The sequence below is a fragment of the Schistocerca gregaria genome, chromosome 4, assembly GCF_023897955.1.
Source record: "Schistocerca gregaria isolate iqSchGreg1 chromosome 4, iqSchGreg1.2, whole genome shotgun sequence".
In the NCBI taxonomy this organism is placed as follows: Eukaryota; Metazoa; Arthropoda; class Insecta; order Orthoptera; family Acrididae; genus Schistocerca; species Schistocerca gregaria.
The window spans coordinates 162616856-162633343 of NC_064923.1; the positions used below are offsets into that span (position 1 = coordinate 162616856).

The 16488-nt window shown below is 41.4% G+C and overlaps 1 protein-coding gene across 1 annotated transcript in view; it reads right to left on the reverse strand.

Moving 5' to 3' along the window:
- The window catches only part of LOC126267642 (uncharacterized), a 177458-nt gene extending 170613 nt beyond the window's left edge, over positions 1-6845 (reverse strand). The window contains exons 1-2 of the mRNA XM_049972943.1: positions 6451-6845; positions 873-972 (exon numbers count right to left, since the gene is read on the reverse strand). Of these exons, the coding sequence (XP_049828900.1) occupies positions 873-972; positions 6451-6845 (495 nt within the window). The remainder of the gene's footprint in view (positions 1-872; positions 973-6450) is intronic.
- Positions 6846-16488: the final 9643 nt, after the last annotated feature.

Consider the following 16488-nt stretch of genomic DNA (forward strand, 5'->3'; position numbering starts at 1 on the left):
TTAAAGCAAATTTCATGTTTTCTTCAAGTCACTACCAAGTTTCTATAGTAAATTCTATATGCTTTTATGTGGTAAGTATGATATCAAAACAGTAACATAAAGTAACTGTCGAAAAACTTAAGAAGAGACATTTGCAACCATCACATGGTCTAAAATGTTAAATTACTCGAAAGTCAAACGCAAATTCTTTTAATAATCAAACGAAATTTTTGAATGGGAGTGAATAAATAACTTTAGCAGCCTCTGATGATTAGATTCGCAGATATATTATTATCACAAGTATTGTAGTTTTAGCAGATCTGGTGAACAGAATTAGTATCACACCTGTCGTAATATATGGTTCAAAAAGAAATAAATTGAAGACAGAAGTTAGAAACAGTAGACAGGAGACTTTTAATATAAAAATTGAGGGAAGGTACGATGAACAAAGCTGAAATTAAATAATTATTACTTAAAAAATCATAAGGGACTGTTGATAGCAGCTGGAAAAGAGGAAACAGGAAACATTGGCAAAGTGGTACTATAGAAGTGTGTTAATAATATAATGAACAAAATATAATGTAGAGAATGAAGAGGTGCTGTGAAGAATATATGAGAGAAACCTACAACAGAAGAACGGACAGGTTAGCGAAAATTTGGTGAGACATTAAAGAATATTTCATTGGACGCTGGAAATAATACAAGTAGGAAAAGGTTGGAGAAATTTGGAATATACAAATCTGATTAGCAAGGTTGCTGGTTCTGTTACCATGCATGTAATGATTAGCACTAGATATCAATTAACGCTGACATTACATCAGCAGATGAACTCAGGACTGAAAATAAACCATAACTAAATGCAGGAATAACTAGGACTGTCAAAATCAACTTACTGCTGTTGCAGCAAAGATATTGCTGGATAATGCAATCGTCGTCGCTAGAAACAGAATAAACACTCCTGTGTTCATTGCTTCCTCTAGCAAGACGACACACCTGGACAGAAAGGAAATATGCTTCATTACCTGATTATCAAAATTCAAAGTTATCTGTTTTGTAGTTGACTAACATTTATAAGAACTCAAACAGTGCATACTCCATATTAATGGCAGTAGGAACAAAACAAATAAGAGAGATCACTCTTAACACTTAGTTCACAATTTGAACCAGATATACTATAGTTTTATTAGATCAAATTTCAGTAAGTCAACAAAAATGATAATAGAGTAATGATATTGTTCGTACATGACTGAGACAAGTTGCAATTAGTCTAACACATTACAGTGTTTGAACTCAGCAGCGAAATTGAATGGTAAATTCTATTTTAATTCTTAAGAATATGAGGGTCTAGTCAGAAATTTAAATGGACACAAAATGTGAACTATAAATTGTAGGACTTTGTGTGTTATTGGAAAGAGTTACAGTGTAACTGGACAACACATCTGACAAAAGTTAATAGTCTATGTTGTCCCGTTTCCTCTTCATGGCTTTCCAGATGATCCTTTCCTCACTCGTCTTCTGGAGAACATCCTCATTCCTTACCTTATCAGTCAAAGAAATTATCAACATTCTTCTGTAGCGTCACATTCCAAACGATTCCATTCCCTTCTTTTCGTTTTCCCACAGTCCATATCTCACTTCCATGCAGTCTTATTCTCAAAAAGTATATTCTCAGAAATTGCTTCTTGAGATTAAGGCCTAATTTTGATTCTAGTAGACTCCTCTTGACAGGAAATGCCCTTTGGCCAGTGATAGTCTTTTTTTGTCCTCCCTGCTCCGTCTGACACCACTTATTTTGCTGATAATGTAGCAAAAATCCTTCACCCATTCTAGATCACCAATTCTGATGTGAAGTTTATTGCTGTTCTCATTTCAGCTATTGCTCACTATTTTCGTCTTTATTCGATTTACTCTCTACTCATATTCTCAATGCATTATAGAGGTCAACCGATGCACCAGATTCAGTAAATCTTCTTCACTTTCACTCAGGATATCAACGTCATCAGCGAATGTTATCACTGATATCGTGTCACTTTGAGTATTAATCCTACCCTTGAATTTTTATAGCCGTCATTGTTCGGTCGATGTCAGATTGAACAGTAGTAGCTAAAGACAGCATCCCTGTCTTACACTCTTTTTAATCCGGGCACTTGTTTCTTGGTCTTCCACTCTTATTTTTCCTTGTTGGTTCTTGTACACATTGTATATTACCCATATTTCTCTACAGCTTAGCCCTATTTTTCTCAGAATATCGAACATCATGCATCTTTGGACATTGTGCATTGCTTTTTCCAGCCCGAAAAGTCTATGAAAGTAGCATGTTCTTTATTTACTCTTGCTTCCATTATCAACCGCAATTCAGAACTGCCTCTCTGAAGCCTTTACCTTTCTTAAAACAAAGCAGACAACCTCTTTAGTTTTCGTTTCCTTTCTTCTGTATATTACCTTTGTCGTAATCTTGGATGCATAAGCTGTTCAGTTAATAGTGCAATAACTCTCACACTTGTCGGCCTTTGCTATCTTCAGGGTAGTCAGATGGTATATCGCCAGCCTCAAAGACTCTACACACCAACATGGGCAGTCGTTTTGTGCCACTTCCCGCAATGATTTTAGAAATTCTGATGTAGTATCTGTTCCCTCTGCCTTATTCGATCTTTTAAATTCTCGTTCTAGTAGTGGATCCCATATATCATCTATATCGACTGCTGTCTCTTTTTCTATCATGTCAGTCTTCCCCTCAGAGATGCCTTCAATGTACTCTTTCACTAACAGCTCCCGCCTCTGCATTTAACTGTGGAATTCCCATTGCATTAATGTTGTCAGCCTTGCTTTTAATTTCACGGAATGTTGCTTTGGCTTTCCTTTTCTTCACGGTTTTCACGCAGCCATTTCACCTTACCTTCCTGCATTTCCTGTTGATTTCGTGCCTGAGTGACTTGTATCTCTGCATTCCTGAATTTCTCTGAACATTTTTTCCCTTCCTACTTTTATCGTTTGACTGTAGTATTTCTTCTGTTACCCAAGGTTCCTTCGCAGTTGTCGCCTTTGTACTTCAGTTTTTCCTTCCATCTTCTGTGGCTCCTCTTTTTAGAGATTTCCATTCTTCTTCAACCGTATTACCTACTGAGCTATTCCTTATACAGTATGTATATCCTCAGAGAACTTTAAGAATATTTCTTCATTCCACAGTACTCACGTATCTCACTTCTTAGGGCACTTATTGTTTGTGACTAGTCTCTTATACTTCAACCTACTGTTCATCACTACTTAATTTTTGATATGCTTCTATATCTGCCCCTGAGCATGCGTTACAATCTGATAACTGATTTAGGAGTCTCTACTTGACCATGATGTAATCAAATTGACATATTCGTGTATCTCTCGACCTTATCCAAATATACCTCCACCTGTTGTGATTCTTGAACAGAGTATTCTGTATCAGTATCTGGATTTTATTGCAAAACTCAATTACTCCTTCTTCTGTCATTCCTAATACCTAGCCCATATTCTCACATAACCCTTTATTCTATACCTCAATATTTTACCAACGATTAAAATGAAGCAGACATTCACAGCCCCGTATGTTAGTGGCAATTAAAAGGGAAAGAGCCGTCCCTCTCTTTCTCCTTCTACCTCCCACTAATCAACGAGAGTACTTTGACATTTTTACTACACTTGTGGCTAGTCACAAAGGGGCAGCGTAGAGTGGAAGGACTCCCGACGTGGCTTTTTTTTCAGGAAGTGCATCAACACTGCATGATATCCAGATTTGGCTTAATAATAATACTAAATGTTTTGCAAAAGACAATGTAGCCAAGAAGGCTGTATACAATTAAATACCTGTGGGTTTGGCCAATTTCAGCTGTGGTGCGTTTTCATATGCATATATTAATACCTTAGTAACGCTAATGCTAGAAACTCTTATGGACAGAATCTATAAAATCTCTGCGTACTATTCTTCAACAATACAGAGTAAATTGATCTGTAGTCATCCAGTACGGCAGCTGTTCCGTTCTTCCAAAAAATGCGACTTCCCCACCACGAGTGCTGCTTGCTTTTCAGCTTGCTGGTAGAGAATTGTATAATGTGAGTAGAAAATATAGCTTTACTGAGATCGTGTTTATGTAGTGAGTTATTTTCAGTTTATTAAGTGAGTAATTGTTTGCTGTAGCTGTAGTGAGAATTTGCTCAAGAGGTGGAACTGTCAGATATCTACCGTACTGAAGAGACTGTCCCATGTGTAAACTACTGCCAGTGTATATATTCGATCATTACGATTTCATAGTCTTCGCTATGAGTGGCTGGAATACTTTTCACAGCATGTGGAGTAACAAAGGCATTACCACAGCCTCATTCTCCCCATATATGAGGCGTCTCCTGCGGCAGATGTAGTCCGTCTAGGTGTTATAGAACTTCAGATATGTCAGCGTAAGTGAAGCAATGCACCACAGGAGACTACTGGTGTAAATCTGAAGGTGGTCAGTCCCATTCCAACAGACATATTGACATCCACCTTGCAAGATTTACTGTGCAATTGTGGTAAGTGGCTCCACTATGTGCAGTCACCTCTACAAGTGCGAGCAATTCGTGAACCGAAGAGATGTTTGCTGTATACCAGAAACAAATTTAGTGGTGATGAAAGTGCACTACTTTCTGGTAACTTATTAATTCATCATCAAGTAACTATAGCATGGTTACACAGCTTTACGGTAAGATGTCAACGAGTGACTGATGCAAGGTACCACATTTACCTATCCAATCACTTTCCCGCAGCATTACACGGGAAATTGATAACATCACATCTATAACTTAAATACTTATTAGCCATTGTTGATAGTGAAATATATTACGTAAAAGGTCACTTAACAGCTGCAAATATATACTGATTTAACAAATTGAAAATAACTGAACTACATCAAAGCGAGCTCAGAGAAGTTGCTATGTTTACTCATGAAAGAGAGTTGGTCATAGTACGATGGGAAGTATTGTCTACCTGTAAACTGAAAAGTGAGCAGTGCTCGTGGTGAATGATGGCGCCTTTCCTGGAATAATGCTGCAACTGATACAAAAGATGACTAAGGGTCAGTTTCCCCTCTAGCAGTGTAGGACAGAGTGCAGTGATATAAATATAACCTGTCCACATGCATTTCTTCCGTATTAGTGACTCCTGTGAGAATATTATATAGTGTTCATGCACTTTATTGAAAATAAACACCACATGAGAATTTCTTTGCACTGCGCCGCCAGCGATACGTAAGGATTGCTGCAGAGGGGTCTATATTATATTGTGAAACCCCTGTAGTTGTTTCTCGTGTAGTGGGATAGAGAAAGTGGGGAGATACCTGCCCGCTCTTTAGTTTGCAGACTTACGAAGGATAGAATGACCACAACCTGAAGACATGCCTTCCCCCACGCGTCTCCCCTTTACCAGCCATGGCCAACCGACTTCAAATTATTCTTTAACACGGCTCTACCGCAATTAGATGTGGTACACTAGTTTTTATTACTTGTTCTTAAACTACTTCATTGAACAATAAACATTAAACTCTAATTTTAAGAACCCCCATTCTGTTGTTCATCACATCAAAATCAACAAACGAATCACTTCACTATGCGCAAGAACTCACTCTCTGTCCTATCTCCATATCCATAAGGAATACTACGTCTGTTACACCATTTTCTGCTGTTGTTAACATTTCGCTGTACTTATCATAGATCTTTGACTTCTTTCCATCTCACCACATTAATCTTCACAATATCTAGATTGAGCCTTAGTATTTTCCTTTTCAGAATTTCTAGCTTCCCTAGCCCGTTAGAGTTTTCGTCATTCCATGCTTAGACCCATATGGTCTGCGGATACCTATTATTTCTCTTTAATGTAGTGATTTCCATTGTCTTCTGCATCATCATGCCTTGATCATTACTGATTCTTCCGTTTTTCTGGCAGGTTCCCTCTCCGTGACAAGAGACTGCCTTGAACTTCTGTAGGCCCCTCCGCCCTCTTTGACAAGGCCGTTCGCAGAACTAAGGTGAGTTATTGTGCTGGAAGCCTTCGACCGCCATTGCTGATTATTTTTATTGAAAATTTATGCTGTGAATAGGTTACACCTCTGGACACCAAACGTTTGATTACTAGTGAAAGACGCATCCAGTCTGCCCCTTTTTTTTCTTCATTTGGTCTGGGAACATATCATGCGACACCTTTCATGTTAAACGGTGAATACTTCACTCATATTTTTTAATGGTGAGTGCAGCTAGTCCGTCTGACCGAACACGCTAAGCTACGGAACCGGCAACCCCTAGACCACAGGTCACCAATAAGTGAAAGAACATCTGTAACATAAAGCTTATTTTGGGCCGAAATTTTGGAACTGTAGGCTGAGCCACGGAGCCACCAAGCCACACTCTCGCTATAATTAGAGAAAAGTAGCATGGAAAACCATAAAACGTAATGAAATTATACATTATACTAACCGAAGGATTTGTTGGTGATGTTTCACGTTCTTCGCAAGCTGTAGTTGTATCGAGTCACATGAGCCTCTGTCGACTGATTTGTATTCATTCTTGGACTTCGTTGAAACACTATTTTTAATATTCTGCAAACCGGAAATGCTGTAGTTCAAAATCTCCAATTCAGCTGCAATCCTCATCATCAGGTCAACGAAAACGAAATCAGAGAACAGAGATGTGGTCGAAAGTGGTATAAGCAAGACTTGTACCACATATATCACTTCATAGGTAGGGGATGTATAGATGTCCAGCGGGAGCCAGAAGGGCAGTGGCAGCAGGCGAGGGACCTCACCATTGCTGCTAAAAAGCTGCTGAACCAGCGGAAAAGCCGCCCAGGTGGCCTCAGTTGCTATCGCCATGACCTGAAAAGCAAAGCGTTTGTAAGTTTCTGCTCTCTAGTCTTTCTGTTGTGGCAGCCTTCAATCCGAAGACAGTTTTGATACTGCTCTCCATTATAACCCATCTTGTTCCACACTTTTCATAACATATGTTTTTACCGCTTGGGCATCCACAGCTTAGATACAAAAAAAAATTACAATTAAAAAGCACTACCGTACTAAAGTACCGTAGAAACTGCCTATGATAAAATATTAGTAGTATAAAGAAGAGTGACCTATAAAAATTGCTACAATGCAGCAAAACCCATTAGAGGGACATACTAACTAGAGACAAGTAATAGTTAAATAATAATAAAACAATACTAGACGTGTGTGGCACAAATACGTAAGTGGGCAGTATGTCTAAGTCAACTAAAACTTCCTGTTGTACCACATGAGTAATATTAAATTGTTCTTCCGGTTAAATACCTTACTTTTGTCATTATTTTTCCTTCTAATTCAGATAATATTTTCTCATAAAACTGTGCAGCTGAGGATGCCATTAAGTAATCGCGAAAGCGGTTGTGCATAATCCTGTAATAAAGGAACTGCTAACAGTTGATGTGGCTACCAAAAAGTTTTTATAAAATTTTATTGCTTTTTTCAAAAATTAACTTATTTCATCACTTTTAATATCAATGTAATTATTGTGTCCTGCATCGATTTTAACTTACTTTGCGTATTCAGTCTGACACACCAAGATCTCACGTCGCTCATACTTCTGAGTTGCTTATAATTAATGCTTCATCTGTATTTTACGCATAACTTGTTGACATTTATGTTGACCTGCAACTTTGTGCTTATGGTCCACTTGTGTATACGTGTGTCCGCAAACTGAAAAATATTGTGTAATTAACTGGCCCACGTATAGTATTGATAGGTAGAATTATAACGATAAAGTTTATCACACTGATCAGTAAATCACAGTAAAAGGCTACGTTATGGAGATAGCAGCACGCCAGAGGAATCATTGACAACTTCGCACCAGTCCAGTCGTTAGCCATCAGACCATACACATCCCCGCTGAAGTACCTCCAGCTCCAAGGAAGTGGAATCTCGCATTGGCGGGAGGATCTGCATTTAAATACGTCGCATGCTACAATATTATGCTGCATGGCCACTGGTAAGTGGGAGAAATATGTGTGAGTGATGCCAATGCTGAGGCTAATTCTACATATTCTTACCGACGCCGACGAAACGCCACACATCATTGCCTCCAGACAAAGTACTCTTTCATTAGAAGCGCAGAAATGCATGGACCAATACTTAACGTATAATTTTTATTAATAATTTCACAGAATTTTACGCCTACATCCACACTGTCGTCGATACAATTCATGTTACCTGTGATAAGATTCTTGTCCGAATCCCAAAATATGTGATAGCATGATAACTGAAATGAAAACTCAGTAGTTCTGTATTAACATTAAACAATATAAGAACTAATAAAAATTAGTGTATTTGTATGGGGAATAAGATAAAAATTTGGCAAAATGAAAGGAAAATATTGCATCTGAACTACTGCATAGTACTGAAATGAGATATTGCAGATTACTCTGTTCTAGTGGAATTCATTCCTTGGAAATGCATGTCAAATGCAATATTCTATCACATTTACAAGTGTGTGGTTACCGTTTTCGTTTCATGTTTTCTGTTCAAGTGGGAAACTACCTCCTACGTAACAAAAGTGGACACGTTCGGTCTAATTGCCCGTGGAGGGTTATTGTATTAAAGTCATCGTTAGTGTAGCGTGGTAAATTAACAGTTGCTGATCCTGTCGGACCTACTTCTGCTTCGGATCATAATGAAGCAAAAGACAGTTATGATAACCGTGTCAATGAATTGTCGGCTTTACCTCTGCGACAGGACAGATTCCCATTGTCGGCAGGATGGAACCTGCAACAGTGACAAACAAGTGATGTCGCACTCACGATGGTGAGATTGAGGACTTTGCTGTGCCCTCTTCTGCCTCACCCTCCTCCGAATCGATTCTGTCGACTGCTCCCCTCGATGAAACGATACCTCCCTTCCGGCCGGAGTGGCCGTGCGATTCTAGGCGCTGCAGGCGCTGCAGTCCGGAGCCGAGCGACCGCCACGATCGCAGGTTCGAATCCTGCCTCGGGCATGGATGTGTCTGATGTCCTTAGGTTAGTTAGGTTTAATTAGTTCTAAGTTCTAGGCGGCTAATGACCTGAGAAGTTAAGTCGCATAGTGCTCAGAGCCATTTTTTTTATACCTACCTTTCGTGGTAGGGGGAGTGGCGAAGAAGTTATCCCGATCATCCCCCCTACTCAAGAAGTGCCTCCTTCTGAGCTGCTCACCCCCCCCCCCCCCCCGCACCCTCCGCCCCCCCCCCCCCCCCCCCCCATCACCGCCACCCAAGTCGTTTCGTCTTTGCATCCCCCGTTATAGTCTGAGACTTGTCAATGTCCTCCTGCTCCTTCATCTTTAGCCATCGATGGTTTGCTGAATTTCCAACCTACAGCAATTCCAGAGGAGAATAAAATTAGTGAAAAAGTATCACCTGTTTCATTGGTGGATCCGAGGAGTGCTTCCGCCTTAGTGACTGGGCCTGCATTACATGACCCTTGTTCTGAGGGTCTGGAAGCTGTGCCTATGGCCCCTCCTAAACCTCCGGCAGCAGAGATCGCCATGCCACGTAGCCGATAGAAACTGCGTATACAAACTGACCGTGCGGTGGCACATAAGAAATCCAAGAAACAAGGTTCCGTTGACGGGGCCTCGGGTCTCCTGAAATCTGATTCATCTGTAGACTCTGCATTCTACCATGACTCAGCTATCTACGTAATCCTTCTTGGTACATTTCGTACATCCATGTATAGCTATGGTCAGTAAACCAAGCGTAAGCGTTTCTTGCCTTAAATTTTAATCGTGTGTAATCAAAATTGCGACTGGCTTCGCTGCGTCAATTCATGTACGATTCATTTGCGGACGTGGTATTCTAACAGGAGGTGTTGTTTAAGCATTTCTTCTTACGTGGTTTTGGTGTGGTCTTTAATGTCGCAACTGAATAGTCTATAGGGACCGCCTTATTATTTCAAGAAGGCATTCCTGCTGCTGAGGTGGAAATGTTGGATTCTGGCAGGGGCATAGGTTGTCAACTTTTAATCTTACCTTGGTTCTTTTATATGCCACATCTGGCACTGGCCACACAGTGGATCGTCCGAGTTTTGATACAGAGGAAGTTGTTTATCTGTTGCGTGAGAGTCCTCCGGGTAATGTGTTAGGGTAGTGATTTCAACTGTGTGTTGCGTCTGCAGATGTAGCTCCCAATTTTAATTTCTCTTTTGAATTACATGAATTGGTCCACTCCTTACTTGTGGAAGACGTCTGGATTCGTAAATACACGACGTTAGTTACATTTACCGACTGTACTGCAACTTCTTGAAGCAGATTGGATAGGTTCTACCTATCAGACTGCCTGCGCGACAGTAATGTTGAAATCATCCCAGCTTCCTTTACGGATCACTGAGCGGTGACTACAACTCTCAATCTTGGACGGCAACTAATCAAACTGTTTCGCACGGTGAATTTTAAACAGCGTTCATCCAGCTGACCCCGTCTCTCAATCAAGTGATGCGAGCTGTGTGGATGCGTACTCTACGGTATACTGAGAAGTACTTTTCCATCCTTGCTGGTGGACACAACTGACAAAACCGAGGCTCAGGCAAGCTTTGATACTTTTCTGTGCTCCTAAAGCTTGAGACATTCGGAGAACTTAAGAATATTACTATTCAATTCTGCGTGAACTTTATGATGCTGTGGCTCAAGCCCCTCTTCAAATCGATAATGTTAGGCGTGTATAGGAAAAATGGTTGATCTTGAAGAGGATGCAAATGAAGGTTTCAAACTGCTTTCCAAGCCACGTTTATTGCTGACGGAAGAACTTACTCACTTTCGTCGGCATCACACCCATACCTGCTGTGCTTCTATTCACTCTCTCACGACCAGTGATGGACGTGCCGCAGTGGCGTAATCTGCTATAGTGAGTGTCTTACACCAGTACTATATAGACATCTACGACATCGATGTGACCAGTGATACATTTTACGATTCACTAATCAGCGCCTTGTATACGACAAGTACACCTTAACATCAAGAAACCCTCTTAGCTGCTTTTCAGCCTGTTGAAATTTGCAAACCTATTGTGGGAACGCTTTCTCGAAAGTCCCCGGCTCTGGATGGACTTGCGACGCGTGCAATTTTGGCCGATGTTGGATGCTACCTGTACGTCCCTTTTTAATGAAGTGTTACAGGGTAGAGCAGTGCCGACGTCGTTCAAAATGGGAAGAATAGCTTTAATCCGGAAACGCTCTGGACCGGATTCCCCTGATACCTTAGACCAGTTACTTTGTTAAACCTTGATTAGAAGACTGTTGGAAGGACAGTTAATAGTAGGATGTCGGCTCTGATGGAGACGATTGTTGCAGAACATCTAAGCTGCATACCTAGTCGTACCATTCTTACTTCCTACGAGCGTCGTGACGGGGTTTCGGTCGCTGCTGTAACATTCGTCCCTTGAGCCCAGCAGCGAGGGGTAGCCGAGCTGTCAAAGGCGCCTTGCCACGGTTCGCGCGGCTCCCCCACCCCTAAGTTAGTTTCAGTTAGATTAAGTAGTGTGTAGGCCTAGAGACCGATGACCTCAGCAGCTTGGTCCGATAGGAACTTACCACAAATTTCCAAAAAGAATTCCTTGGGCCCTTGCTTTCTGGACTTTGATAAGATATTTGATCACGTCTTTTTGCTTCGGATTCTGGAGGCACTTGGCTGTACCGTTGGCACAAGGCAAGTGCTCTCAAATCTGTTTACGAGTACTTCAGCTTCTGTGGTTGTGGATAGCCATCTCACGCCATCGTAAACAAATATCCGTGGGAGAGTGCCTCGAGTAAGCCCGCTGTCAATGGCTTTGTTTGTGTTGTCTCTGGAGCCCTACTTCGGATGCTTGTATCCCAGCTGAAAGGTTGAACGCTTTCTGGTAGGACTATAGCTGTTCGTGCATGCTCGGATGACGTGATGGTTCTGCTCCGCAGTCCAGTGGAGATACCTCAACTGAAGGCTGTAGTCGATGATTATTGTCGTTAGTTGAGGAGCACTACTTAATGAAGGTAAATTCAGCCTTCTTAATTTGCGAAGTTTGGATGACGCGATTGTTGTTTGGCTCCTTCAGTGGATCAACATATATTTGGTGGTGTCATCGCTGATCGTTGTCCACTCAAAATGGCGACGCTCAACTGGAAATCTGTTACGGACAGCATGAAAAACGTTCTCTTACTCCACTCCAGGAAGCCCGAATACTGGATACATATGTCTTATGCAAAATGTCTTATGCAATACGTCATACGTGGCCCAAGTTTATCCGCTTCCCTCGATGATGGCGAAGAAACTACAACCGTTGTCTGGTCGTTTCTTATGGAAACGAGATATCATTCGCTTACAATATGAGGTGGTGACGAAGTATCGTTCTTTTGGATTTGGGCGTAGTTGATGAACGAAGGAAGACGCAGATACTATATATGCGACGTACCCTTTTGACGATAACTAGAGGAACTCACACATTAACGTCTCGTTTATTTCTCTGTGTCTGTCCTGCCAGTCTTGAACCACATATCGATCTTTGTCACATAAATTATAAGTGAAAAGACATTCGTGACTTCTATCTTGCAGTGAGCTATTCAGGGGCTGATATGTTATGGAGACCCGTCGTCACCACAAAATTCTTTGATTCGTTTTGAAGGAGTCTCTTTCCCGAATGTCTTTGAAAGAGAATCGCAGCAAACAACCTGGATTACAGTTTGGTTCAATATCTGTCTTCGAGTTTGCAGATGCACGTAGCGTCTTAGTGGTATAAGGTAGTAAATAACATGATTCCAACGAACGAGCGATTTTTCCGTATTGGGCTTAGCTACACGGATATATGTAGTCGTTGTACGTTTACAAATACGAAACTACATCGCTTTACTTGTGTAGGTCATATGGCAAACTAGTCTAGGGTTGCGACACAATTGGCCTGCCTTACTCGATCTTCTGAGGCTGTTTACACTACGGACATCATATTACCCGCAGATTCTTCCTTCTTTCCACGGTCGGAAACTCTTACCGTAATGTGGTTGCTGGGACTTTTCGTTCATTATGTCATAGAAGATGAGGGGGAAAATTACATGACCCTCACGGCTTAATGGACATGTTTATGAGTACCTCGATATCGAGAAGTTTTCGCCAACATGTTAAACCTTGTTTTTGGTCGGCAAGGTGTTGATTAATTTCATTTTCCTGTTGATAGGTGTTGTATTTGTTGTGTCCAGGGTGTTTCAAAAATGACAGGTATATTTGAACCGGAAATAAAAACTAAACGAGCAGCGATAGAAATACACCGTTTGTTGCAATATGCTTGGGACAACAGTACATTGTCAGGCGGACAAGCTTTCGAAATTACAGCAGTTACAATTTTCAACAACAGATGGCGCTGCAAGTGATGTGAAAGATATAGAAGACAACGCAGTCTGTGGGTGCGCCATTCTGTACATCGTCTTTTGCTGTAGGCGTGTGCTGTTCACAACGTGCAAATGTGCTGTGGACAACATGGTTTATTCCTTAGAACAGAGGATTTTTCTGGTGTTGGAATTCCACCACCTAGAACATAGTGTTGTTGCAACAAGACGAAGTTTTCAACTGAGGTTTAATGTAACCAAATAACCGAAAAGCGATACAATAAAGGATCTGTTTGAAAAATTTCAACGGACTGGGAACGTGACGGATGAACGTGCTGGAAAGGTAGGGCGACCGCGTACGGCAACCGCAGAGGGCAACGCGCAGCTAGTGCAGCAGGTGATCCAACAGCGAGCTCGGGTTTCCGTTCGCTGTGTTGCAGCTGCAGTCCAAATGACGCCAACGTCCACGTATCGTCTCATGCGCTAGAGTTTACACCTCTATCCATACAAAATTCAAATGCGGCAACACCTCAGCGCCGCTACTATTGCTACACGAGAGACACTCGCTAACGATATAGTGCACAGGATTGATGACGGTGATATGCATGTGGGCAGCACTTGGTTTACTGACGAAGCTTATTTTTACCTGGACGGCTTCGTCAATAAACAGAACTGGCGCATATGGGGAACCGAAAAGCCCCATGTTGCAGTCCCATCGTCCCTGCATCCTCAAAAAGTACTGGTCTGGGCCGCCATTTCTTCCAAAGGAATCATTGACCCATTTTTCAGATCCGAAACGGTTACTGCATCACGCTATCTGGACATTCTTCGTGAATTTGTGGCGGTACAAACTGCCTTAGACGACACCTCGGGGTTTATGCAAGATGGTGCCCGGCCACATCGCACGGCCGAAATGTTTAATTTCCTGAAAGAATATTTCGATGATCGTGTGATTGCTTTGGGCTATCCGAAACATACAGGAGGGGGCGTGGATTGGCCTCCCTATTCACCAGACATGAATCCCTGTGACTTCTTTCTGTGGGGACACTTGAAAGACCAGGTATACCGCCAGAATCCAGAAACAATTGAACAGCTGATGCAGTACATCTCATCTGCATGTGAAGCCATTCCGCCAGACACGTTGTCAAAGGTTTCGGGTAATTTCATTCAGAGACTACGCCATATTACTGCTACGCATAGTGGATATGTGGAAAATATCGTACTATAGAGTTTCCCAGACCGCAGCGCCATCTGTTGTTGACAATTGTAACTACTGTAATTTCGAAAGTTTGTCTGCCTGACAATGTACTGTTGCCCCAAGCATATTGCAACAAACGGTGTATTTCTATCGCTGCTCGTTTAGTTAGTATTGCCGTTTCAAATATACCGGTCATTTTTGAAACACCCTGTATGTTTCCGTCTATTTTGCTTCGGCTTGTTCTCTCCTAATTTTCCTGCTCGTTTTGTTTTGTGTTTTGCCTCAGTATCGCTCCAGTTTTATTGTATAATGTGCAGAGATGATGTAAGTATATGCATGAGCAAATATAATCCTTACTATCATACTGGAATCTTTCTCCAGACGGAAGGCTTGGTTTGCGATTTACAATATAAACTGATTTCGTTGTCTTTTTGCATTTAGATTCTATATCTGTGGTGTAGTGGCAGCGTCTCTGATTAGTGATCAAAACGTATTCGGTTCCGAGTTCGAATCCTACAAACGCTCAAATTTCGAATAAAAATCATCGGCACTGGCGGCTGAAGACTGCCTTGTAAAGGAGGATAGAGAAGCGGACAGAGGTTCGTTGCACTTTCTTGCCCTTGAGGTGGGAACCTACCGCTGAAGGTAAAAGATTCAGCAACGATCAAGAGCAATGGAAACCACTGCATTAAAGACAATGTGTATCCACGCGACCAAGAAAAGAAGATCGAATAAGCAACGAAACGGTAACGTTCTACGGGTCAGGCAGAGGAATGTCAGACGTGGTATGGATACCAGAAGATCTGAAATACGAAATGCGAAGGTTCATTCTCGATAGAATGGCGTCAGTGAAGTGAAATGGAAAGACAACGATTTCTTATCAAACGAGTATAGGGTAATACTAACAGCAGCAATAAATGGTATAAGAGATGTAGGATTCGTTACGAATACCAAGGTGGGACAGGGAGGGACTGTGAGTAGTTCAGTAATAGTATTGTTCTATTCAGAATCTACAGAAAACAAACACCGACAACGATAGTTCAGTACCATGCCGACGTTGTAAGCCGAAGATGAAGAGGTGGAGAAAGTATGTGATGATATTGATCTGGTAAATCAGTAGGTAAAGTGAAATTAAAATCGAATAGTCATGCAGTAGTAGGGAAAACAGTAGAAAAAATGGTTGCGGGAGAATATGGTGGCCGAGTGGTTCTAGGCGCTACAGTCTGGAACCACGCGACCGCTAAGCTCGCAGGTTCGAATCCTGCCTCGGGCATGGATGTGTGTGATGTCCTTAGGTCAGTTAGGTTTAAGTAGTTCTAAGTTCTAGGGGACTGATGACCACAAAAGTTAAGTCCCATAGTGCTCAGAGCCATTTGAATCATTTGAGAATATGGTATTGGTACTACGAATGAGAGAGGGGAATGTATGACTGAGTTCTGCAATAAATTTCAAGCAGTAACAGCGATTATTCTGCTCAAGGATCACAAGAGCAGGATGTATACTTGGAAAAGGTAGAGACATGCAGAAAGATTGCAATTATCATACATTATGGTCAGGCAGGGATTCAGAAATCAGATACTTGATGTAAGGCGTACTCTGGTACTCGGATCACAATTTCTTAGTGATGAAGAGTAGGATTAATTTCAAGAGATTAGGCAACATGAATAATACGGAAGTACCAAGGAATGAAGAAATATGCTCGAAATTTTCTATAGGAATACATGCTGCGATAAGAGGTAGCTCAGTAAGTACTTCGGTTAGAGCGGAATAATGTCTAAAAAGGGCAATCGCAGAAGATAGAAAGAAGAACCATAGATATAATGAATTTAACTTTGAGGGAACCATGGGTAAGAGAAGAAATACTTGATCGTCGAAAGAATGAAGGGCAAATATGTTCCGAGAAGTTCAGGAATACAGAAATACAAGGACTGAAGTAAACAGTAAACGAAGGGAACTCGAGACGTAATCAAACTGACAA